General features: G+C 35.9%; 1 protein-coding gene across 5 annotated transcripts in view; it reads right to left on the bottom strand.

The window, feature by feature from the left end:
- Positions 1-1,492: 1,492 nt before the first annotated feature.
- Positions 1,493-27,092, bottom strand: part of Mondo (MLX interacting protein mondo) — a 654,540-nt gene continuing 628,940 nt past the window's right edge. For 3 of the 5 annotated variants that reach the window (XM_069848440.1, XM_069848438.1, XM_069848442.1), the window contains 3 exons: positions 24,724-24,847; positions 15,405-15,534; positions 1,494-8,441 (listed from right to left, as the gene is read on the bottom strand). In XM_069848440.1, the coding sequence (XP_069704541.1) occupies positions 8,314-8,441; positions 15,405-15,534; positions 24,724-24,847 (382 nt within the window). In that variant the 3' untranslated portion in view covers positions 1,494-8,313. Of the gene's footprint in view, positions 8,442-15,404; positions 15,535-24,723; positions 24,848-27,092 lie in introns of those variants that run through there. The other 2 variants (XM_069848437.1, XM_069848441.1) reach the window with 2 other exon arrangements.

The following is a 27,092-nucleotide window of genomic DNA, read 5'->3' as shown; positions in this document are numbered from 1 at the left end:
TCCCCAGATTCTGCAATTGTGTCTGTTGACTTTTCCTCATATGTGGAAAGTTGACTCATCAGAGAAACGCACATGATCTAAATATGAGTTGTTTTCGTCTATTTTGTCCAAAACACTCGCAGCAAAATTTACCATCTTATCTTTATCACCGGGCTTGATCTGTTGTATGATTTGAATTTTGTATGCTCGAAGATCGAGCCTTTTGTGTAGAAAATTATGAACAGTACCACGAGGAATCTGGAGTTGCAATCTTGCTTTTGGGATTGATTTTCTTGGCTTCTTGTAAGGGAGGTTCATATGAGTTCAATGTTCTCTTCAGAAACTCTTTACCACCGCTCGACAACAAGCTTCCCATTTGCTTCAGTCAGGAATGGGATCATGCCTTTAATGGTTCTATTCCCGACGAAATCGGCACTGAACATGCTTCACAAACTTCGTTTCTGCTAACCAAAGTACACACGAGACTTTCTGCTGAACAGTCCATATGGCTAAGTGTTGGCATAGGCTTCAGCAGCCAGTGTACATGGTGTGTGGAGAAATTTCCGGGCTTATATCGCGTTGCTTTGGTGCTAGTCGCTGACCTTTCGACCGCTGTCATCTTTAGAGCAGTGGAATAAGGAAATAGTGTGCGAGCTTGTATATTATATAGGAGTCTCAATGGGAGAGGACTTCCAATGATAGGTCGTAGGTTCTCCTTTTGGCATATGTTTGGGTCTTCATTGTCCAATCCGGTTGAGGTCTGCATGGAAGGGAGTATTCATATTAAAGGCTGGCCCTAATAAGGTCCAAAAGAAAACAGGTGTCCGTGTGGGGTAACCATGATTCAGTTCAGTTATCCGGATGAGAGGGTACCGCATACATGTGGAGACACTGGTTCCTTGTTCCTAAGTATTATCTTGGGATAGACTTCCCCAAACTCAGCAACTCATGGGAAAGTCTATTCCAAGATAATACCCTAGATCATATATACCCAGATAGGTCAGCCTTATAGGCTTTGAGGTTAACAACTTTTGTCAGGTTTACTATGCTGCCATCTAGTTGTTATATAAGAAGTCACGTCATAATTCTCATTTGAACTCCATTAGCGACTGTGCTGCCATCTTGTGTTCGTTCATGGCGGACGGGTAGCGATCCTGGCAGTTGTCCTCTTCAAAGTGCTACCTATTTTAACATTGTGATGAGTTATCTGTTACATATATGATCTAGGATAATACTTAGGAACGAGGAACCAGTGTCTACGTATGTACGCGGCACCCTCTCATCCGGACAATGGACACTGAATCAAGGTCATCCCACACGGACGCCCGTTTTCTTTCGGATCCTATTAGGGCCAGCCTTTAATATGAATAATCTCCTCCATGCAGACCTCAACCGACCGGACAACAAAGAACCAATCATATGCCAAAAGAAGAACCTACTACCTATCATTGGAAGTCCTCTCCCATTGAGACTCATATATATTATATATATATATATATACACACACACACACAAGCTCGCACACTATTTCCTTATTCCACTGCTCTGAAGATGACCATAACACAGCAGTCGAAAGGTCAGCCACTAGCACCAAGACAACGCGGTATAAGCCTGGAAATTTCTCCACAGTCCGTATGGTTAGTTTTACAGAATTAGTTTGCTGTTATTCATTTATTTTTCCATGGCAACCATTGTTATATAAATTGCAAGATCTGCACTACCAAACCTGACTAGATATATTTCTCTTTGCCATAGAAATTTGGAGTTATAACCATTTATTTTATTGGTGTTTTAAATGGAACATGGTGTATATTGACATATATTTTAAGTGAAAAGTCATCACATATGGAGCGTAGTCAATTGAGTGACTTGGTGGCCGGGATTCCTATAGTATATGCACTGTTAGGCGAATAATCTATAAAGTTTAATTTTTTGGTCCATTCTCAGCACCAGAGCAAATTTTCCTCCATTAATAACAAATGGTAACCATCACATCTGTAGGACCAAAAAATTAATATTTACATAGATTAATCACCTAACAGTGTATATACTGTAGAAGTTCTGGCTGTCAAGTCACTCAATTGAGTGTGCTCCTTGTGTGATGATCGTTGACTTAAAGGATGGCCCACTTAACTCTTTCACCTCTGATAGTATGTGAAATATTTCAAACATACACAAACCGACAATTACAAGTTAAATTACATCGAAGGGGACATCTGATACATGTACGGTATTTTTTGTACATGAAATAATTTTCAAGATATTAGAGTCAACTTTCTTATTTTAAATAGGAACCAACTATGTTTTCTATTGCAAATGCTGCTTTAGTACTGTCTAATAACAACTGATTACTTTACTGACTGTTTGAATGTCATTAGTAAGAGTAAACATCAACGTCTGATGCACCCTTCCTTATGTCTAGTTCATAATGTTGACGTACTTGAAGATTGATCACACCCATAGTACTGTACACTATCCAATACAACCCTTAGTCCTTCAATTCTGTACTGGACAATTGAATGATTAGGCATTGGCTAAGTGTTTCGGAATGGCTCTCTAGAAACTTTATGCATGTAGAGGTATGTTAAGCTACATTTCACTAGTGTATTGTACAATTAATTGGTACGAATGTTTTAAATGTAAAATCAATTTAACCTGTCAATAATTTCTAGGCATTTGAAATAGTTTTTACAAATGAAAAAAATGGTTGACATGCTATTAATTTACGGAGAATATCGCCAAAATACCACACAAGCAGAACAGCTGTATGCGGGATGTTTCCTTGACAGACATCATCCAACCCGTCCTATCTTCACTGCTATTATTATAAAACCTCGCGCAACTGGAAGCTTGTGTCACAAGAGTGATAAATTAAGCAGCAGAAGCAGCTGTTCTTGTAGCTGTTGCCATAAACCCTCATGCCAGTTCTCGCAAAATGGAAAGACAGATTTGAATCAGACGAATATGTGTGCTACACATTCTTCATATGCATAATTACCAATTATTCCACATCTCGCTACATCAAGAGCTTCATGGCAATGACTTTCAAAATCGTCTGAAATACTGCCAGTGGGATGTGCAGCAAGACCATGACTTTATGAGTAGGGTACTGTTTACTGATGAAGTCACTTTTACAAATCATGGGAATGTAAATTTACAGAATATGCATTATTAGGCGAGGGAAAATCCACATTGGCTTCGCCAGGTAGAACATCAATGTCAGCGGAGCATCAGTGTATGGTGTGGTGTGGTATTGCAAGACAACACATCGTTGGTCCCTATTTCATTGATGGCAAACTGAACGGGCAAAGTACAGGCAGGTCTTAAGACGTACATTATCTGTACTGATGGAAGATCTATCGCTGTACATGCGTCACATGATGTGGTATCAGCACAGTCTAGTATATACAGTCGCGAAGCTTGGGGTGATTTTTTGCATTTCTCACAACAGTTGCTAGCCGCTTGGAGCGCTGTGTGTGGTAGGAACAATAGACTGTGTCACTGCCATCGTGATCTAATACAGGCCGTAAGGCAGACCATGTGACTTGCTTAACTCGATCACGAAGGGCGGCGTTTCAACCATATAAATTAATTGGAATGCATAAAGAGTAACATAGATTTCTCTAAAATGTGGTGTAATTGCATTAATAAAATTTAAAACAATGATTAGGAGACACTTCAGACTTAATTCCTTGCGAGTTAAGGTGTAATATTATTTTTGGTGTGAAAATTACGTTGTTCGTATGTGTAATAGACCTACCTGCCTTTATTTCGATTAAATATTGCGAAATTATTGTACATTCATTTATGCACGATTCAATAATTTTCAGTTGCACCGCACGAATATTTAGATATGTTGAAATTATAGGTTATGTTTACTGTAATAACTGTAAATGGCTAAAGTACAATAATTTGAGTAATAATATGGGACACGGAGACGTTTGTTGCACTATAAATTCTAAGAAAAAGAGGTCAGAGTTATCCTTCCGAAAGATCCAGGAAGATGAGTTTATAAAATATAATATATACTTTATGAAAATAATATATATACCTTATATATTTCGTATTTCAATAGTGGAAGGAAGGTGTTAATTTTTCAAAAGAACACGATATCAAAAATACAATACATTTTATCGTCTGTTAGGGAAAGAGTCTGTGATGAGGCGATAGTAGCGATCCTGGTGGTGAGCAACTATCTATAGATGCTTATTTCAACTGTCTATGGTTGCATATTTAGTAAGTATTGAGCTTCGCAACTGTATATACTAAACTGTGGTATCAGCATGATGGATGCCCTGCTCATAATGCCATAGTGCAAGAAATGCACTCAAGCAACACTTCCTAAATTGATGGATAGGACGAGGTAGTCGTGTTCACAAACTGCCGGTGTGATCGCCTGACCTCACCTCATTAGATTTTTTTATCTGGGGACATTTGAAAAATGTGTATCAGCAGGTTCCAACAGCAGTGGAAAACATGAAAAACCATATTACTGCTGCAGTAACATCAGAAACACTGTCAGAAGTGAGTCGATCAGTGATGGAGCGTGCACAGATACAAATGGTCATCTCATCGAACATCAGTTGTAAACTTTCTGCTGTTAAAAATCTGATTGCACACCGGAGATTTTGTTTTTTGTTTATTGTACACTACTTTTATGTCTCACTTCACTACGTGCAACATTTCCATAGTATTAAAATGTACAGAACATTGTGATTGTCTTTTATTTCTTGGCCGAGGCGTATGACTTGTTCATTGGTAGAGTGTAGTTGTCGAAAGCCGGCTTGTCTTGGTGATAAAAGATTTTGGGATTCTAAATACCAAGTTAATCTGCTGGAGATCATGGACTCCATGGTTTTTGCTGTCATGCTTAATAGTGCTATTGGTCGATAACTATTAACATCATGAGCAGGTTTCCCTTTTTTGTGAATTGGTACAATGATTGCTTTTTTCCAAGCTGCAGGAATTGAGGTGTTCCATGATAAATTGAAAATGGATAAAGTACAGTCTTGGCTTTTCCCCCCAGATGTTTAAAAAATTCGGAATGAATGTTGTCGGGGCCAGGAGATTTCTTGGTTTTTAAATTTTGTAAAGCTAGAGTTAATTCTTTGGAAGTAAAATTTTGATGAAATATTTCAGGTTTTGTACTAGTAATATTGTTTTTATTATTTTTATGTAATTCTCTTTTGATAAATTTGTCAGTTTTTTTGATATTGGGATGTAATCTGTGAGAGTTTGAGTAGTGTTTATTAAATGCATTTGCTATATCTCTACTATCTGTTAGCGTTTTGTTATTATGGATAATAGGTTGGCTAGTATTTTCCTGTGTATTGGAAATATTCTTCAGAAATTTATATGTTTTAGCGCTATCAGTTCTGTAATTAATATTTTCAATAATGACTTTATTGTCAAATGCCTGGCATTAGAAAACAACAACAACAACAACATTGTGATTGTGATTTAATTGATGTACAACTCTGACCAGAATTGTCCTCCCTCTGTTCGATCCTTGGTCAGACTTTGCTTATGTTTACTCTTAACTGTGCCATTCAAACAGTCGGTAAAGTAGCCAGTTGTTATTAGAGCTAATGCAACATTTACAATACAAAACACAGTTCGTTCCCATTTGAAAAAACAAAGTTGACTTCAATATCTTGAAAATTATTTCATGTACAAAAGTTTATATGAACAATCTACACCATACATGGGCACAATTTTCGGTTACGTGAGGCACTCGATTTGAAATAGTTTGTTTACTAGGAGAGGAGACTGCAGAATAGGATGGGAAATATAAACTGCTGTGACCTGCGTCACCTTATCGTAATCGCTAAGGCGGTCAGTGGCGAATTATTAGGAAAGCGCCTGGTTAACGTGAGAGACTCGAAAGCTTTTATTCAATTTGGCAAATTAATTCGGCAGCTTTAATCATAAACTCTTTATTGTTTCTCCGTCGCTGAATTGATTTAAATCACAGGCGAGAAATTGCGTAACTAGCCAATAATATTCCATCACGTTGTCTACGTTTATTTTCTTGAATATTCTGGCGTTTTTTCAAGATTATTTAATAGATTTGGACGTTCTCGACCTAAAATAATTTCAGAAAATCATAGTTAGTTTTCTACGCACATTTGATATTCTTTTTATAAATTTCTTTTTGAAATAATATATACAAACAACATTTAATTCCTCATAGCTTTTAATGCAGCGTGTTTAAGGTATAATGTCGTATTTAGTATACTATACAAATGTTAAGATCATACATTTTCTTCGGAATAGTACGAAAAATAACATTTAATTTGTCTTACCTTCTAATTCAGCATGTTCTTTATACATAAGCAGTAATGTCGTTGTATATTAAATTTATTAATGCCTAATAGGATTTTCGAGCATAACATACATCGTATGTTCTCCCCTTCTAAACAGCAAAAAAACTCTTCCTCCCATTTCTCATGAAATAATCATTTTCTAACGCGTACACACTGCTTTGATAATGCCATTATGCCACAACTGATATTTCTTATGACACTGATATAGAACCTGCCCACGCCTAGGAGCTACGTGAGGGAGGAATGGGGACTGTGAAGATGATGTCACTCAGAGCTCTGTGAAGGTCAGTGAGGCACAAATTCTCAAGTGAGGCACGATGCCCATCTCTGATCTACACACTCTTGAAGAGGTGGAGAATGATATCAGAGAGAGTGCTGAGAGAAATTACAAATAGAAAGTTGAAGAAGGTGTTTCAGAATTTTCTACATCAATACGATTTTTGCATCCAGAAAGGTGGAAATCATTTTCAACACATAGTTTGATAAAAGATAAGGTCCACACCTGTGGAGTAACAGCCAGCGCGTCTGGCCACGAAACCAGGTGGCCCGGGTTCGAATCCCGGTCGGAGCAAGTTACCTGGCTGAGGTTTTTTCTGGAGTTTTCCCTCAACCCAATATGAGCAGATGCTGGGTAACTTTAAGTGCTGGACCCTGGACTCATTTCACCGGCATTATCGCCTTCATTTTATTCAGACGCTAAATAATCTGAGGTGTTGATAGAGCGTCGTAAAATAATCCAATTAAAAAAAATAAAAGATAAGATCAACATAACGTTTTCTTACTACCTCTTACTGATGCATTATTTATACAGGACTGTAGGCCAAAATCATGGTCGATTTGTTTTCTTCCCATGCCAGATCTCCCCACTAAACACATGTGCTACGGCCGCTTATAATTCCAGTAAATGCCGCACACTGTATCTTCCTGTACAAAACTTTGACGAATAAAATTTGCGAATAATTTCAGTTTTACATTAGCTCTTCAATTCAATTAAATCACGTAGACATGAGCGATCAACACAGTGACTTCAAAGTTCACTTCATTACCACATACAGTTAGACATACATACATACACACTCCATTCCTGAATGAAGTGAGCCACTGCAAAACAAGCATACAAAATATACAATTTGTGCAACATCAACAAATTTTACAAAATAAAACTAAAGATGGATTTTATTTTTATAAAAATGAAAAATATTTCAGAATGAACTTTGATACAAAAGAATCGTCACGTATAAATAATAATCGTGTATTCTGTAATTTTCTGGAGAAAACTATCACATGCCTTATAAAATTATTTCTTATTTAAAGAAGATGTACCACGTAAAATTTTTAACTATGGCACTAAAGACGGTCTGTGTACTGTTATATAAATTTCCACAGATTAAAATTTCAAAAGGACAGAGAAAATAAAGAAAAGTAAACAGTCCTACAATACTACAGCATTTACATATTTACAGCCTGAAGACTGGCAGGACCTTGCTGATGTTAAGGAGTCCTTAAACTGCGAATAAGGAAACTGGAAATATATTTTACCACTCTTGTTTAAAAAGGAAACAATTCCAATGGCGAGAGATCTTGAAATAGCATCATTGATCTTGTACATCATGAACTAGAAGCACCCTTTGGTTTCAAATAAAAAAATCACTATAAAATGAATCAAGACAGCAATTTCAATTAATAAAATAGCGAACCTGTGCCGCAGAGGTGCTGTCAACTTTGCCACGACCCCAGTATGTGATGTTTATCCACGAACATCTTTCTCGAGGCTGGAGGATTGTCAGTGCACACTTCTATGCTTCAACAATTCGAACCTGGCAGTGAACTCTGGCAACCCCCATAGTTCTCAATTAGTCACGTGATTGAAATATTCCGTACATATACTGTAACTCTCCTTCATTGCCACATAATAACTGTACGGTCTGACAATATTTTAAACCACAGAATTGACAGTGATGTAGTTTTTGGCTTAATTCATCATCTTTCAGTACAGGTTTGAGGGCTGTCAGTGAGCTCCATTGTGTCTCTGATCTTGCTGCTTGATTACTGCTTGTCTTGCCTCTTCGGGTAGCCTCGAAGGATCTGTAAGGATCTCTGTTGCTGTGCACAGATACCGCAAAGAATTCAGCACCGCTGGAAAAAAAAAAAAACTATTAGTAAATGAATCTCATTCACGTTTCAACGTCATTTGGACTATTATTTTTCTTGGCTTAGCATCAAGTTTTGTTTCACATTTACAGTTATTTTATTACTTTCCAGCTCTAAAAAATATATCCTTAATAAATTTCCTACGAAATATCGGCACCATATAATGCACAATACAGATTTGGTGTCAATATGACCGAAATATAAAGACAGCATTCCTCCCTTTGATGCATGCATACTGCTTCATGTGTCTGAGTCGTCCAGTGTGTAACCTCATGATTGTATGTCCAAATGACATGATCAACAGAGAAGATCTCAAGACGAATTCAAAATATTTAATTTAACTTATAATTTGTTTCGGAATATGTATTATATATCTTTCCCGTGTTAAATTTTACTGTAACAAGTTAACATGTTTCGGGCTGTTATTGGCCTTCTTCAGAACTAGTTGTTGCTGGTCTTGGCCCTTTTGTTTTGTTTCCTGTGGGGGTGTGTTTGTTTAGTGTAATGTGGAGTCAAAGAGTGTGTGTGTTCTGAAATTGAGTTGTGTGTTGAGAATTTCATTTGGATGTGTTTTTGTGTGTGTATATTTCGTACGGTTCTAGTGTGTTTCGTTTCTGGCTTTTTGGTTGAATGTGTAGAATTTCTATGTCTGTGTTGATGTCTCTATCAGAGGTCTGCATTGGACGTTTTCGCTCGAGCGCCAAGTAGTTCATAGCATAATCCGATAGGTAGCGCACATGCATGATGGGTAAAATTGTCATGAGTGATAAATCCTCGAACGGTATAAGCCGAGTGTTAGACATTCGTTCTTGTTACAGTGATGAACTGTGTAGTAACATCATAGATGTTTATCATTTCAAAACTTTGCAGTGTTTAACTAACCTCTCCATAGTACAACTACAAAACTTGCTTTAAAATGTAATATAAATGTTGTAGGTAGATGTTTTTTTTTTTCTCCTACACAGGAGTGATTTTGTTTTTGCCACATCTGATAGATGTTATTGGATGTAAATGTAATTATTATAAACGGAGAACACAATCACGATAATGCAAGAACTGTATCAAGTTTTATAATAATAATAATAATAATAATGATAATAATAATAATAATAATAATAATAATAATAATAATAATAATAATCTCTAATAATTAGTGTATCAATCTTTGCGTCTGTAACAGTTGTGCAGCATGATTATTCGTTTTATTATATTTTCAGTGACGTTATCTCTGTACTAATATTGTTATTAATGTACTGCTATATCAATAATATTTTGTTAAACGTTTCTACATTGTCGCAGTATATAGGCGGAACACTATGTATGGACCTATCATATTATATATGTCGTAAATCAAATATTGAATAATTATTAATTAGGAATAATAACTGTATATCGAAGTTTTTCATACTATTTTATTTATAACTTCAGATTCCTGTTTTGATACGTTCCATTGACTGTTCCATTAAACGTTTGTCATAAACACAGAAAATAAAGCCTTATTTACCATGTGAGCAAAACATATGTGTATCTTATCTGTTGCCTTCCATACAAGATAAGACATGTCGGTGAGATGACCTTGTACTGTGCTTCTATTTATTACGAGCGTATCACGACCGATCTTATCTCATTCGAGGGTGTGACACTCGACCGAGTTCAAGTGAGCGATTTAACTCCAATGCAGCACTCTGGTCTCTGTAGTGTGATTAGCACACTTTGACTCCACATTACACTACACAAACACACCCCACAGGAAACAAAACAAAAGGCGCTAAGACCAACAACAACCAGTTCTGAAGAAGGCCAATAGCAGGCTGAAACATGTTAACCAGGTACAGTAAAATTTAACACGAGAAAGACATATAATACATATTCCGAAGTGATATAGTGTTAAAAGTTGTGTATTATATATAATTTGTCTTCAACATTAATAACGATATAATAAACGTGCATTTTGAGAAGCTAGCTGTTGTTTGTAATTATCACACCAAAAAGCCTGCACCCATGTCAGCATGGCAAGTCATTGATGTAGATATTAAGAAGTTAGTACTAAGAACTGCATCTTGTGGTAATCCTCAGTGAGTCTGTCTATATTTGGAGATACCTCTATCATATCTGGTTGCAATAAAACACTGAGTTAGGAAATGGGAGATCTGGGAAAACATATAACCTCATATGACAAAACTGTGTAGTTCTTCATATAATTTTGTTCCACAGATAGAATCATATGCACTTTCAATATCTATAAAAACAGCTAGTGTACTGTACATTTTTTCTCGTTAAAAAAATCTTTGATTTCTTGGCGTAAAAGAATTTGTTCACAGGTTGAATGAAATTCCCTAAATTCAAACTGATTTGGTGAAATTAAATTTTGGGACTCCAAGTACAAGTTCAGTCTATTTCATACCATTTTATCCACCACTTCTGCAATGACACTATAGTCGCGACGCTGTTATTCCCGGCGTGACTCCTCCTCTTTGCTTACGTCTTAGGAAGTGAAGGCTCTATAAAGTCTAGGTAGGTAATATCGTTCGCCATTTTTGTTCTTTCGTTGCCGAGCTACCATATGAGGAATCTATTTGCCACACCGTTAAACATTATCATGTCGTAGTTCCTATGATAATAAATCAAACGCACTGTAATTCAGCAAATAATTGAGCAGCAAATAACGTCTTTGTGTGCTTTCTGTGAACGCCAATGAAAGAGCGAAAATGGCGGGCGATTATGTTAAGTATTTATCGAGCCTTAAGACATGAATAACATCTTCATAAACGAATCACAAGACGCACACGTTTAAATGTAGCTGACCTGCAATGTGATTGGCTGCCGGAAATTAGAGCGACGCCGACAGGACTATAGAAAGCGAAGTCGATCTGTAACTTTTCATTTGTGATGTAGATTTGTCTTTTTAAAGAATGGGAACAATTATTACTTCTTTCTTCCATTAAGCAGGTATTAGCAGTATAGTTTTCCAAGATAAGTTATAAAGTTTTAACAGTTTCATCAAGGGTTTTAAGAAAATCAGGTTGTACCTACATTGTCTGGGTCTGGTGACTTCTTGTTTTATTGCAATGCACTATTCAGTTCCTCTATATTAAAATTTTGGCTAAAAACAGTTTTTACTAATTTATTTTTTTAGCAAGTTATTAGACTTCTTACTAGCTTTTGTTAAAGTATGAGCATTAGCATAAAATTTATTGAATAATTATGCTATATCTGCATTCTGTGTAAGTAACAGGTGTTTTAGTATTGTTCTTATTAACATTTATATACAAAAATATATAAGATTGGGTTAATAAAGGAAGTTTGAGTGAAGACTCCAGGAAGATCAGGGAAAACCTGAGAAGATGGAATTAGAGAGGCACTGCACAAGAGAGAAGCAGTCACATTTACTGTGGATAGGAACAGATGAATAGTTCTCGTATCCTTGATATCAAAATGTACCAGAGGAATGGATTAAGGTATAAGTACACCTTTACATACAAAAAATTTTGTTTTGTATAATTTTGCTCTGTAAAATTGTTATACAATTGAGAATGGTACCAGAAAGAGAATGAAGTGAACAGATCCCTTGAAATTATGTCTAAATTGTTTCCATATTTGACTGAGATATCATGTTTGAAAGAATTAAATATTCTAAAATTACTATTTACAGGAAATGAACCACAGACTTTCAGAGCCTAGAAGACTCCATCATCATATGTCACCCCTTAAGCAGCTTCATGTCGGTCCAGTTTCAGCTTCTTTCTGCCTCTCAAATATCTCCGCCTTGTTTTAACTTCAGATGTTGAATGTTTTTTTTTTTTTTTGGCATTTTTGTCCCTATTTCGCAGTGGCGTAGTATGAAATTTTGAGCAGGGGAAGCTAACTCAAGTTGTCTTTCATCCAATATGAGAAAACGTATTACAAAAATACAGTCTTAAAATAAATTGTAGTCAATTTCAAGTCAGCAGTCGAAGATTGGTTGGAACCTCGTAAGTAAAACCAATAAGGCATGACCTCAAATGATACGTAGTAAAATATGATTTCACGGTTTACACATATCTCTAACAAATAGACACTGTCATTTGTTCTTTAAATCGCACTTTTATTCGTAAGTCAGTCTTGATAATAGAATTGTCCTAAAAATTCAAGTAAATTGGTGTCAGGAACTGTTATTTCACTCATTATTTATTATATCAGCCACAATGCACACTAACACTTCAACTGAACACATCTCACGAAAGGGATAACTCGGAAACTAAATTATTTTCAATGTCGAAGCTAGCTTTGCGACCAAGATAGTTTAGTTAGAAAGGGATGGAAAATCTGCGGGATGGGTTACACAGAAGAATGAGTGAAAGAAACCAGTCTGCTTGGAAGCTGATGTGTGCAGGTTTGTTTACTGCTGCATCACGAATCATCCTGAGCTGCCGCATCATAATATTTAACGCATAAATATAAATTCTATTAAAATTAATAAATAATTTTGTTCATAAACTGCAGGTTTATTATGAAATTATTATTAACTGGGGAAGCTGAGCTTTTTAGCTTACATTGACGCTACGCCACTGCTATTTCCATTGATGCAACAAATCCTGCGATGGTGTTTGTCCCAGGGTTTATGCCCATCCTCCTCATAATTGTAATTTCTACTTTTGGACTCTTATTAAAATGACGTACAACATCATTGACACACAAATTTACAGTTTTATGACTAACAGTAAAAGATTATAAATTACTTCATTATGTAAAAAAGTTTTTTCAATCTAATGATCATGCCCAGATATCTATGCATCTATTTCGGGACTAGAAAGAAGTTCATTTTACAAGCAATGCTGGACGAGGGGATTGACTGCTACGAAGATCACTCCAAAAGTAAGTGACCGTGGCTGATGATGATGCAGTATTTTGGAAAATGGGACTTATCTGAAAAACCATAAGGCATAAATCAAAAATTCTTATATCAAATTAAAGAGGAGAAAATTCTCTATTAAAATAGTTATATTTTGAAAATACTAATTTTTCATCATTTTTTGCGTTTTGTGGATGTACATATACCTTAAGAAGAAATATAACATTTTATGAAACAGGTGATACGGCACTTGAAAGAGGATGTTTCATTTAAAGACAGTAAAAAAGTTATAAAATTACAATTGTCTTCTGCAGTTCAATCATAGACAAAGATGAAAATTCTTTAAATGACCACTAGCTATTTTTTTATGGAAATACATCAATGGAGTTAACTCAATGCTGGATTAAGCTAGTGCAGGCCTGTAGCACAAAAGGGACCCAAGTTTATAAAAATGCATATAAATATTAATGGTGCTCATTAGGGAGAGGGGGAGAGGGAGAGAGAGAGTGGGGAGAGAAAGAGGGGAAGGGGAGACAGGGAGTGTGGAAGTGATAAAACTGTACATACTGAAGATGGCAATAAAATACATTAAAATAAATAAACTCACTATTATGCATATTGTAATTAAGTGTACAGTTAATTGGGAAATTAAATTGGAAGTCTGCATAATTTGGCAACAGCGCATCACAGGCTCACCTACGAAAGCACACACGAACTAAGGTCTGAGTAGCAGCATTCCGTCCCTTAGTCACTGCATCAGGGTTGCCAGACTTTCTAATGACATTTAGAGGAAAATATATATTTTTTTTGAGAAAAGTATTCAAATTATAAATTAAGTTTTATTTAACGACACTCGCAACTGCCGAGGTTATATCAGCGTCGCTGGTGTGCCAGAATTTTGTCTCGCAGGAGTTCTTTTATATGCCAGTAAATTTACTGACATGAGCTGTCACATTTAAACACATTTAAATGCCATCAAGCTGCAATCTCGGGCACAGAAGGCCAGCACTCTACCGACGTCACTCAAGCCGACTAAAAAATTATTCATTTGGGAGTAATATGGTATTAGAACTTTCTGTTGTGTTCTATCTAAGCAATATACTGTTAAAATCTGCATAGTTGTGTTACTTCTACCATGTATGTATATGTGTATAATTTCAAATTTATTTTCTATTGAGGGTTCCTGTGCAGTTCAGGACCCATAGCATATACTACCTTTGCTACTGATGTTAATCCAGCACTGAGTCAACTGTGTCCTGTGAATACTTGCATGGACATGATGATGGAAGATATTTTCCACAAATGTGCTGTTGGCAGAATCATACAAATGCACAAATGGGACACAAAGCATGGACCGATATCAATGCTAGATTAGCAACACCATCATACTTAGGAAGGGCTGATCATATTAGGAAGTTTAAATGTAGAAAACAAAGAACGGATGTGGCAAAATTTTCCTTTGTTAACCGCACAATAGTAGACTGTAACAGCTTACCTGCAGCAATCTTTCAGGGTGGTCCTCTTAAAATCAATACATTTAAGGAAAGGTTGACAAGATTAGACTGAAAATTTAATTGGAGGTGAAGTGTAATTATTTAAGTTGTGTCATGTAATTAATTGAGTTGATATATAATTAATTAAGTTGATATGTAATTAATTAAGATGATATGTAAATAAATTAAGGTGATATGTAATTCATTAAGATGATATGTAATTAAGTTCGTATGTAATTAATTAAGGTGATATGTAATTACTTAAATTGGTAATAGTTGGGTGAAATAGAGGTACTTATAAGTTAGATTTACTTTTGCTTATCATAGGCATTATTATAGAATAGTTTTTATTTATAGTCCTAGGTTTATTGCATCTACTATTTATAGATTTACATTTATTTTATTTTATTGCATGTAATTGTAATTATTGTATATTATATATCACTACCACCGGGTGTATACCCAATTGTAGTGTTAATAAATACATACATACATACTTACAAATAAAACTCCTCACCAGCACTTTGTGATCTACCACCAGCTGCTGTGCGTGACAGATGTATGATCCTCAACTAAGCCGATTCATGGTACTCTTTAATGGAAGTCATATGAAATATCAATTACCTGGTCTGAGGTCCACCAAAGAGCAGTGCTGCTCCACCCACAAAAGTGTTGAACGAAAGAGATCTTCGAGGCTGGCTGTTGAAACAGATGCGTTGTATGATGCAAGAAGAGGCTCAAGCAGGATGCTGAACTGTGGACATGTTAAGGTCTACAGATGCACACTGGACAAGATTAGCTCAATTAATCAGATACTTCAGACGAAGGTGTAAGGAGTGGTTGTGAGTGTATCATTCTTTTCTGACAGTGAACGAGTATTCTTCCCAATTTTTACACAAGCTCTAGTCTATCTTCATGCGCTTTAAATACATTCTGATTGTAAGATATACTGCACAATAAACAAATTACTAAAGTTGGCTTCTTGCGAAAGAATCGAGATTTACTGACATCATCATCATCATCATCATCATCATCATCATCATCATCATCATCATCATCACCACCAGAGGTCTGCATTGGACATTTTCGCTCGAGCGTCAAGTAGTTCCTAGCATAATCTGATAGGTAGCGCACATGCATGATGGGTAAAATTGTCGCGAGCGATAAATCCTCGAACGGTATAAGCCGAGCGTTAGACATTCGTTCTTGTTACAGGGATGAACTGTGTAGTAACATCATAGATGTTTATCATTTCAAAACTTTGCAGTGTTTAACTAACCTCTCCATAGTACAACTACAAAACTTGCTTTAAAATGTAATATAAATGTTGTAGGTAAATGTTTCCCCCCACCCCCCCACACAGGAGTGATTTTGTTTTTGCCACATCTGATAGATGTTATTGGCTGTAAACGTAATTATTATAAACGGAGAACACAATCACGATAATGCAAGAAATGTATCAAGTTTTCTAGTAGTAGTAGTAGTAGTAGTAGTGTTAGTAGTAGTAGTAGTAATAATAATAATAATAATAATAATAATAATAATCTCTAATAATTAGTGTATCAATCTTTGTGTCTGTAACAGTTGTCCCGCACGATTATTCATTTTATTATATTTTCTGTGATGTTATCTCTGTACTAATATTGTTATTAATCTACTGCTATATCAATAATATTTTGTAAAACGCTTCTACATTGTCGCAGTATATAGGCGGAACACTATGTATGGACCCATCATATTATATATGTGGTAAATCAAATATTGAATAATTATTAATTAGGAATAATAACTGTATATCGAAGTTTTTCATACTATTTTATTTATAACGTCATGTTACTGTTTTGGTACGTTCCATTAGACGTTTGTCATAAATGCAGAAAATAAAGTCTTATTTTTACCGTGTGAGCAAAACATATGTGTATCTTATCTGTCGCCTTCCATACAAGATAAGACATGTCAGTGAGATGACCTTGTACTGTGCTTCTATTTATTACGAGCGTATCACGACCGATCTTATCTCACTCGAGCGTGCGACATTTGACCGAGTTCAAGCGAGCGATTTAACTCCAATGCAGCACTCTGATCATCACCATCACCATGATCATCATCGTGATTACTACTACCACTGCCACCATCACCATCACTTCCAATGCCACCACCATATAATTAGTATTAGGGCTGATTTCACCAAACTTTAACTGTTACTTAAATGCTTTTTAATTGACACTTATATAAATTGGGTTTTACACTCTCATTAAACTTATTTAAGTTAATTGGTCAATGTTTGGTCATTTCAATACTTAATCCTGCATTAACGACGATAATTATCATCATGGCAAGGAGAATGATGGATTTGATATCTGAAGAGGATAGTGTTGATGGTTTCTTACCAAGACGAGTGAGGATAATTTCCGAAAGAGAAAATTATTTTAATACAACGGACAAGAAAGATTTGAAAATGCGGTACAGTCTAAGCAAATCATCAGCATTGGATATTTCGAATAGTATAGAAGGTGACTTAGAATTTCCAACTAATAGGTAAGTATTTCATATTTAATTATTTAAATGATATATTTATTTATTAAAGAAAAGTCTAATCAATCTTCGGTTGTCTAAAATGCCAGTGTCCTGCAATGTTCCAACATGAGAGGGGCAACCAAGACATCACAAATTTCGCCTTATTTCATATGAAAAATTAATCGCAAGATCTGTGCTAAAATTCTGAAGAGGTTAAAACATGAAAGGGTTGGAGAGAAGGACAGCGAATATTTTTTATAACTAGGACGAACAAATGAAGAGTGCACTGCAAGAATGATGGATGTCATTTGGAATACATTTTGCAGGAGAAGCAATTGAAAGTTTGAAATGCTTAGCGCTCAAAGCTTAACTGTGATTTTCCGATCATAACTGGACAATGACTATCAGTGTTAATGCCATATAACTATGTACATTCTATATGTCTTATGCTATGCATTGACAGTCTTGGTTCATTTTCGACAAGAAAGTGACATCCATCATTCTTGCAGTGGACTCTTCAAATACAACAGGCCTTCTTTTGCAGAGCAAACATAGACGAATATCGAACTTCACCACACTCAACAAACTTCAACAATGCCTGTAATGCACGATGCTATAAAAGTAATATGAATAACAAATTTATTATGCAATATTATATTTGAAAGCCTTGTAATAGCGCAAATCCATCGTATTTCCATTTTGCTTGTTGCATGAAATTTCCTTGCATCTGCTCTCGTATTGTTTTTGATGATTTTTATATACCGTATTTTCTCGAATACCATGTGTCCTTGAATAAGCCGCATGCCCCACTTTTGAAAGGAAAAAAAAAAAAAAAATATATAGCACACAACACACAAATTACAAAAATTAAACTTTCAACAAGTATATTCACGACAAATTAAAAACAATTAAACACAAATACAATTCAGTTAACAATAAATTTTATCGTGGACAGGACGAATTTCAAACCCATCGTATGTGCATGCACTGCATGCTTGTCAGTTAGGGTTGCCAACCCTCCCATATTTCTGAGATCTCTCATATTTAGCCCCAATTTTTAACAGTCTCCCATATTTCTCTTCTCTTCCAGTCTTTTTCTGTCTCATTTTTGCATAATGTAAAAATTTATTTGAAACATTTAATTTTTACGTGGTGGAGGGTGATTTATATGATGGATTCTGTTGTTCCAGAGATGCTCTGAAATTTGCAGTCTCTGTAGAAGGTAATACTTGCCAGAAATAGTTTGAGGGCTCACTAGTTTAAAATCAAACAATGTTAGAGTTACAAATTAAAAAAAAAAGATAGTGAGATGTGGTGTAAGCATACCAGGCAGCTAAGCTCATACACAGAGTGTTTTCTCTTATGAACAGTAAGTGGACAGATGTTCGACATAGGAGCGCGACACATCTAATCAAATCAGAACTGCAAATCACAGTCAACTTCAACTACCCACGTAGAGAATTTTTACAATCTGTTTGGAACTATTACGCGAGGTAAAATATCTGCCAAAATGTAGACTAAAGTTGTTTTTAGTACCGCAAAATAAATTGAATAAATTGTGAAATATTGTAGACCACATAGTCTACTGTATTTTTTTCAAAATTAGTTGGCAACCCGAATGTCAGTTGTCTTGTTTAATAGGCCAAATTGGTAACGATAGCACGCATTACACAAACAGTTTCTAAACTCATTCTGAATTTTTAGGATCTCCACATCATGTTCATTGAAGAAACTCTTTCCACTGAAGCATTACTTCCAGGAAGGCATAGAGATAGTTCAATCTACTTCTGGAGTTGAGCACAGGAAATCATTTTCTCAGAGAAAAAAAAAATTCAACTCCATTTTGAACAAAGAGTAGGATTTTCTTCATTCCACTTTGCCATTTTCACTGAACAAATACGGAAGTAATCGTCTTAACCCTCTCCCCATATCCTGACAGTAAGAAAAAACCCACCTCAGTACATGTTTCCAAACAGTTTACATTTCTGCCACTACCGGCGTTACCGTATCAGTAAGTACTCTTCAGAATGAACGCCGTACTTGCTAGGCAACTTCTCTGGCACATACGTAATACATCTCTGCGGAAGTGTAGGAAGATTGAATTCTCTAGGCTCGACTAGCCACATGACGACATACAGAGAGCCATGACACACTTTGAACTGAACACCCAGTAGTCTCACTCATATGAAAGCTAAACTTTCCTCATGCCGAGGCTAGACAGAGCATGATGTTCACTGCATATGCGACGTTCACTACATTTGCAAAATAAAACTTTCTTTAATTCACAGTTGGACTGGCCACATAGAGCAGCATATGTGATGTTCACGATGTTATCTGCATCACAGTGTTTGATTCTGGGCTATATTTTCAAAACATCGCTGTGTGCGGGCATGCACAGTCATTGGACAGGTTTGTTTCATGCCAAGTGCAGAACTCGCATTCAGGTTGCAACAATCATCTTCACAACTTGTGTTTTCTGCGTATTTTCACTTGAATGAACAGGTAAATACTGTGAATATGAGCAGTTAATTGAAAAGTTAGGAAGTATACATGCTTGTGGAACGAAGTCCTAGATCATATTCTATACTCGTAAATCACCATAATAATATGTAAATATATATTTACCTTTCATCTGAGCCCAAGACTAAATATATGAATGATTATAATCGGAGATAGTTCATCCAAGGAAGTGGTGCACGCGATTTTTCGAAAATTTCGTAATTTAATATCTGCGGAAATATTGATTTTATTGAGAAAAAAAAAACATACACGGGTTAAATATATTTTAGTGTTAAACGTGTCCGAAAATGTTTAAAAACAATCGGAGTTGGTAATGTCAAATCTTGATCTCTTGTAATGGAATGGCTCTTCTGCTGAAACAAGTAAATGAAACAGGACAGCTTCACAGCTTCATTCCATAAATTAATTCTTCTTCCGTCTTCTTAAGAAGTGGATTTTTTTCCAGATCCAAAACCAAACGTAATAATGAATTTAAACACCACTCTGATATTCTTTTCATTCCTCTGAATTTCAAAGTAGTCATAGTAGTGTTCAATCAGGACAGATGTTATGTAATATAAATATTTTAATCAAATTTCTAAACTCATGATTAACTCAAAAACCTTGAGCAATGGAAATATTTTGTAAACAAACCTGAAATTAACTATAAGATTACACATGAAAATCTGCCCCAACAGACGAAAGTTTTTCACTCTGCATGCACACTATTATCCTCCCCAAGGAAAAACACTCGTTTGTTTAACTCTATGTAAATCGGAAACCAGTAGTAAAGATTATGAGTTGCAACAACTCTTAAAAGTAATTTTCATTTATTCTCAACATTTTCCTTGCTTTGACACCCATCTAAAGTGAAAAATAAAAAAGTTTGCTGCTGACCAACTTTTAAGGACGTGTAAATATCTATTTTGAACAGATCATTTCGAAGTTAGTATTTTTTTCTTGACCTTTGTAAAAAGATTTGGATTTTGAATTCTTTTATCTGCTTTCCTTAGACACTAACCTATCAATCATAAAAATTACAGCACAATTGACTATCATAGGAGCTATGACATGAATTTTTTTTAATGGAGTAGGAAATGTTGTTTCTTGTATCTTAGCTGCAACCGGTAGACAGAAGAGTTTCGTAAAAACACAGCTTTCAGTGTGGCCACTGCATATAGCGAACATCGCATACATAGTGTGTGGCCTCAGCATCAGATAATAATTACATTGACAATTTTATTGTACGGAAGAATGCAAAAGTAATTTATCAATTCTTACTCACTCCATATCTACTTGAAACTATGTCTCTATTCGTGAGCTTCTGGACTGATAATGTCTGGAATACAAGCATCATACAAACATTGACTCATCACTAGGCTATTCCATCTCAAATCGACCGAAATATAGAGAAAATTGACCTTGCAATTTTTAAATACAATGAAACTTTTTGACAACTGTGATACAATGCTTTGTACAAAGTTTGAGGCATCAGAACTTCATAGTGTTTATATTAAAAATATTTAAATTTATCGCATTTTCATAAAATTAGCAACTTTAAACTGTTGTGGCTCCGAAACCCTTTCACCCAATGATCAAAATCATGGTTTATTTTGATGCTGAGAAATTAAAGTTTATATTGACATGTAAACAGTTTTTCTTAATTTTTATGAAAATGGAGATATTGAGATTTTTCTTCATTAAGACGCCTTTGCCCACGAAAAAATATTTTAAAAATATATGGTTAGATTCCGCATTGAAAGTACAAGTAAACACATATTTTTTACTGGTGCACTGTTGATAAGAAAGTATTGAAAATATCAAATAAAGAAAATAAATAGTACGCGCATAAAGTAACCAGCTGACTGTGAGGCGTGAGCTAACCGAGACAAGCAAGGCCAGGAGACAAACACGTGATATTTCGTCTAGTAGCGCATAGCTGGGCTAGCTTTATCACAAGTTTTCATAAACACAGCAGTAAACTGACACCCAACGCTCGCTTATCTTCAGCTCTCGGCCAGTGCGTGCAGAACTGCGCCGTTCAAATCTACGTGTGTGAAAATAATTTATTTAATACCCTCGAAACTTATTGCCGAGCCACTAAGCAAACAATACCGAATCCCTCTTAATAATGCAAGGTTTTTTCTCAATATTTTTTTTTTACATTTTTACAAATTGGCAAAAAGTCTAAAAGTAAGTAAAATCAGATTATCTGTCTCTCTGTATACAATAAAAATAAGTATTACTTCTTATCATAACCTACTAAATGTCAGCTTCAAAATGAGCTCCCGTTCAATGTTCTGCAGTAAATGGTTCCAAAGTTCTGAGCGCTGAAAGAGGCTTGTTTTTATAAAATACACTAAATTTGTCGCACAATAATATGAAAACCGTTTGACTTTCGATAGTATATTTTTGAAAATGCACTGTCCTCAGCACCTTGTATAAATAGGGAAAAAATTAGAGTATTAAAAAATGCGAGGTTTTTTACTGATCGATTTCATATGGAATAGCCCACTATACCTGTATTATGGTTAGACAGATTGGACTCACAATATGCAACATATCTGTATCACATTCAATACATGAATAATAAAATAATAAAATTCCGTTGTACATCAATTGTTAAAAATTCAAGCTGCGTTTGTGTCCAAGTGCTAGCGCATGCTGGTTTGATTCCCGGCTGGGTTGTGATGAAATGTGTGGTGGACAAAGACATTTTTAGAGGATTTTTCTCGGGATACTCCCATTTAACTCTTTCATTCCACCAACACACTATTTCTCCCTTATTTCGTCTATCATCCACAATAGTTAAAAATAGGCTGGAATGAAGTCTTGGAGGTAGTGCGGGTTTCAATACTGATATAGAATTTAAGACTTTGGGCTCTGGGACATGGGATTTATCATGTACTTGCCTGAGGATCGGACCTGGTTAATACAGGATCACCCACCTGTCAGCATCTGATTTACGATTGTCACCCACGCCAGCTGTCGGACTGGAATAATAATCGCACATAGGGCGTACAATAGGCCAATGTGAGACTAACAAGGAGAGGACACGCTCTGTATATCACCGAATTAAATAAGATTGTGTGAGATGAAAGTACAAGACGTACTGTTTAAAGTCATACCTGGTATGGGTGGCCAATGACCCCTCGTTTTGGAAATATTGGCTATTGTTTGTAACATACTTCCGTTAGGTGCCTAATAGAAAGCATTAGAGTGTGTAACAGCGTAGCTCATGTGGTTGGGTGCTGAGTTGTTATCCAGGCAACCCGAGTCCGAATCCTAATGCCTTCTCATTTTTTAAAGCTTGATATTATTATTATTATTATTATTAACTTATTTTTTAATATTTTTTTTTTCACTTTCAGTTGTCAGCTCCTATATTCAAAGCCATGTTGAAATATGCGTGGTATGCATCAAAATTAATAATGAATGAGAAGTGTTTGTGAATGTGAATGATATCTGTTTCGCAGTAGAAGTGCGGAAAAATGTGTGTGACTGTGGACAACCTTCTTTCATTTGCTGTGCATGGTGCAGGAAATATGCATGTTTTGTGTGTTTTTATGACATCATAATGAATCATGTACAAAATGAAGTGGAATAGAAACAGAACAGACACCAGTGACACATCATACCTACCTACGTGAGCAATATTTCATTGTTTATCCTTTACAATACAATGTTAGTTAATTATAATTTGTTTAAAACATGATGAAGCGTTCAATACATTGAGAAATATGATATATGTAAATAGATAACTGTGATCACAATATTAATCATTATTAAAAGAAAAAAATATAGGACCAGCTAAGATTCGAACTTAGGTTGCCTGGATAACAACTCAGCATCCAACCATATGGGCTACGCTGTTACACAGTGTAATGCTTCCCTATTGATCACCTAGCGGAAGTACGTCACAAACAATAGCCAATATTTCCAAAACGAGGGGTCATTGGCCACCCATACCTGGTATGACTTTAAACAGTACGTCTTGTACTTTCATCTCACACAATCTTATTCCATTCGGTGATATACAGAGCGTGTCCTCTCCTTGTAAGTAAATGAGTGCATCTCGGATCTGTCCCTCAAAACGCCAGCCAACACATTTTAAGTCTCTCACAACTTATATGATGTATTTCCTGTCTGACATTACACAGCAGACTTATCGGCAGCCCTCTTAATCTGTTTAAGGCTTGTGTTGATGATCAAGAGCAAATTGAAAATAAAACTTGTATGGTTTTTAATTGTGGGTGAACTTCCTGAACATAACAGAAGTTATTCGGATAATTCACACAACCATGATCGCGAATTTTGACAGTTGCCATTCTGGTATTTGTTTTTAATTATATACGAGCTAGAGCAGATAAACCACTATTCATTTCATAGGCCTTCGCTTTCAACCTAAGTAACATTAAGATAATACAGTGTGTCTTTGCCATCACACCCGCAATGACTGACCAACCTGCCGCGTGCCCAGTGGGGAGGAAGGGGGCCGCACTTCTGCCACTGGATGCGAAGACGCACTGTACTAGAACACAATACCCAAGTAAATTAAAACGAGTTGTTTCCACTCAGAAATACTACTTTTTCACACCAATTTCATTGTGTAGTTACTGGATGAGATCTAGGCTAAACAAATTTTTAATCAATGCTGTACAATAGCGAGTTATAATCTTCAACAGTGTTTTAGTACTCGATCACTTTTATCTAAAAATCTGTATGTTTTCTAAATTTCTGAGAGGTACATGTGAATTCAGGTCATGCAAGAACACACACTATCGTGTGAGGTGCAAAATGGCTGTTGACTATTTAATGTATGTACTTCCACAACTAATGTATTTAGAAGTAGCTGTAGTTGTGGTGGTTGGGTCATGGGTCTGGTGATAAATGTGCTAAACTTAGTAATTTATCAAATAAAGGATACAATCCAGAATTTCCAGTTTTCAAGTGTCCTCACACGAACATACTCATCAAACATCTCTCTGATTTTGCTGGCACGTTGGCGAGAAACTGGTGCACCAGTAGCTGGCAGCATTGCTTGGCAGTTGCTGTAATACAAAGGAAATTAAAAATATTAATACAAGGCAATGGCGCTGATAACAGTGGTGATGGTGACAGTAAAGTGACAGTCGACCAAAATGATAATTTAAGTGAGCAGAATTCCAACTGGGAGGAACTAGCAAGACAGAACAGAGTGGAAGCATTTTGTGAAATCGACATGGAGTCGACATACAGGGCATATCAAAAGTCCGGTAACACTTTCAATATTTTATTACATAAAAACTACTAATGATAGCACTTTCAAACACACGTCAGTTTAAAGTCAAACTCTCAAAGTTCTGTTTACACCTTACAGAGATTCAATGTGTGAACCACGAGTGACTCGGCAGATGTCCAAACGATAATCAAACTCTTCCCATACCCTTTTCAACATATCCTCTGTGACCGTGGTGGCAGCTTCTCGAATTCTGGTTTTTAGTTCCTCTAAATCACGTGGCAAAGGCGGTACAAACACACAGTCCTTTAGGTACCCCCATAGAAAAAAGTCACATGCAGTCATATCGGGTGACTTTGGTGGCCATGTCATGAAACATCTGTCCCTTACTCCAACACGTCTTATCCAACGATCAGACATCTCCGTATTCAGGTAAGCACGAACTGCATTGTGGAAATGTGGCGGAGCCCCATCTTGCTGAAAGATGAAATCGTCATCGAGATCTTGTCTAAGTTGAGGCACCAACCATTGCTCCAACATGTCGAGATATGAATGTCCAGTCACAGTAGCCTCAATGAAGAAGAAAGGTCCGTACAATTTTCGTTGTGACAACGCGCAGAAAGCATTCACCTCTGGTGAATCACGCTCATGTTCAATGATTCTGTGAGGTTTCTGTGTACACGACAGTTGTGCATGTTAATTTTCCCACTCGTATGGAATGTCACTTCATCGCTGAAAATTAAGTGGCTGAATAACTCTGAGAGTTTGACTTAAAATGACGTTGTTTGAAAGTGCTATCATTAGTAGTTTTTGTGTAATAAAATATTGAAAGTGTTACCGAACTTTTGATATGCCCTGTACTCCATAATGTCCTTTGATTGACTGACAGAATTAATAACTGAGGAATCATTCGTTTTGATGATGTTTTATATTTGTCAACTTGATAAGTAGCAGTTAACAGAACCGAATTTCTAAAAATGATACATTGCTGCAATGACAGTAAATGCGAAATGTGTCCAAATGCTGTCAAAATAGGTAATTTTATGAATAATTTCGAGGGAAAAATTGTTCCGGGGCCGGGTATCGAACCCGGGACCTTTGGTTTAACGTACCAAAGCTCTACCAACTGAGCTACCCGGGAACTCTACCAGACACCGATCCAATTTTTCCCTCTATATCCACAGACCTCAAAGTGGGCTGACAACCGTCAAGCAACCAACATTGAGTGCACACTAACTCTGTGTGACTTAAATTGTGGTTTTCTGTTAACGAACAGTGACATGTATTATGCAAATCAAGCTTTCAGGTATGACTCCCCGTAAAGTTGATTTGAACAATTTTTCCCTCGAAATTATTCAAATCAACTTTATGAGGTAATTTTATGTTTAAAAGCATGTTAAGTATATTCCTGCAGTTCTTTAATGCGTGATAAAATGTGAAATGTATCAGTTTCTGCGAAATAAGTGTGAAATTGCATCTTATGAGACATGTTTGTAAAAAAAAAAAATCTGAATCTCTTACTGACATTTGTTGAAATAGTTACGTCAGTAGTTTTTACAGTCTGAACAGCACAGGAATGTGACCTACCTGATATCCCCTTTGTTGTTATCTATACATGATCTTAATTTTTCATTTAATCTGCCTAGTGGTGGTGATAGAATATTGGGTGCCTATGTGATCTCTTTAGGTCCAGTGTTCACTCACAAACAAGTTGTATATGACAGTGGGTGATAGATAGTGATAGAGTAACAACATGGGCTGGTACAAAATCACACCATACTGTCTGGCAGATTTCTTAATATTCACAATTTCACTGTAATGTTATACTTTTCTTTGCTTATTTATTATTTTAACTGGTAAATCTAGAAAATGCACATGCTAACACATCGATGACATTGAATTTCTACCATTAAACCTTCCATAAAAAAATTCCATTCCGAAATGCTACAAAATGATAAATTCTAAACGTCCAATTTCGGAACGGAACATTTTTTTTTATGGAAGGTTTATGGTAGAAATTCAATGTCCAATGTTTCTTTAGATCACTTTAATACAATGGAAAAAAAAAAAAATTGCTT

Source organism: Periplaneta americana, chromosome 15, assembly GCF_040183065.1.
Source record: "Periplaneta americana isolate PAMFEO1 chromosome 15, P.americana_PAMFEO1_priV1, whole genome shotgun sequence".
Taxonomy (NCBI): domain Eukaryota; kingdom Metazoa; phylum Arthropoda; class Insecta; order Blattodea; family Blattidae; genus Periplaneta; species Periplaneta americana.
Note: the sequence above shows the minus strand (reverse complement) of the source record. Positions and strands in the feature narration are given on the sequence as shown.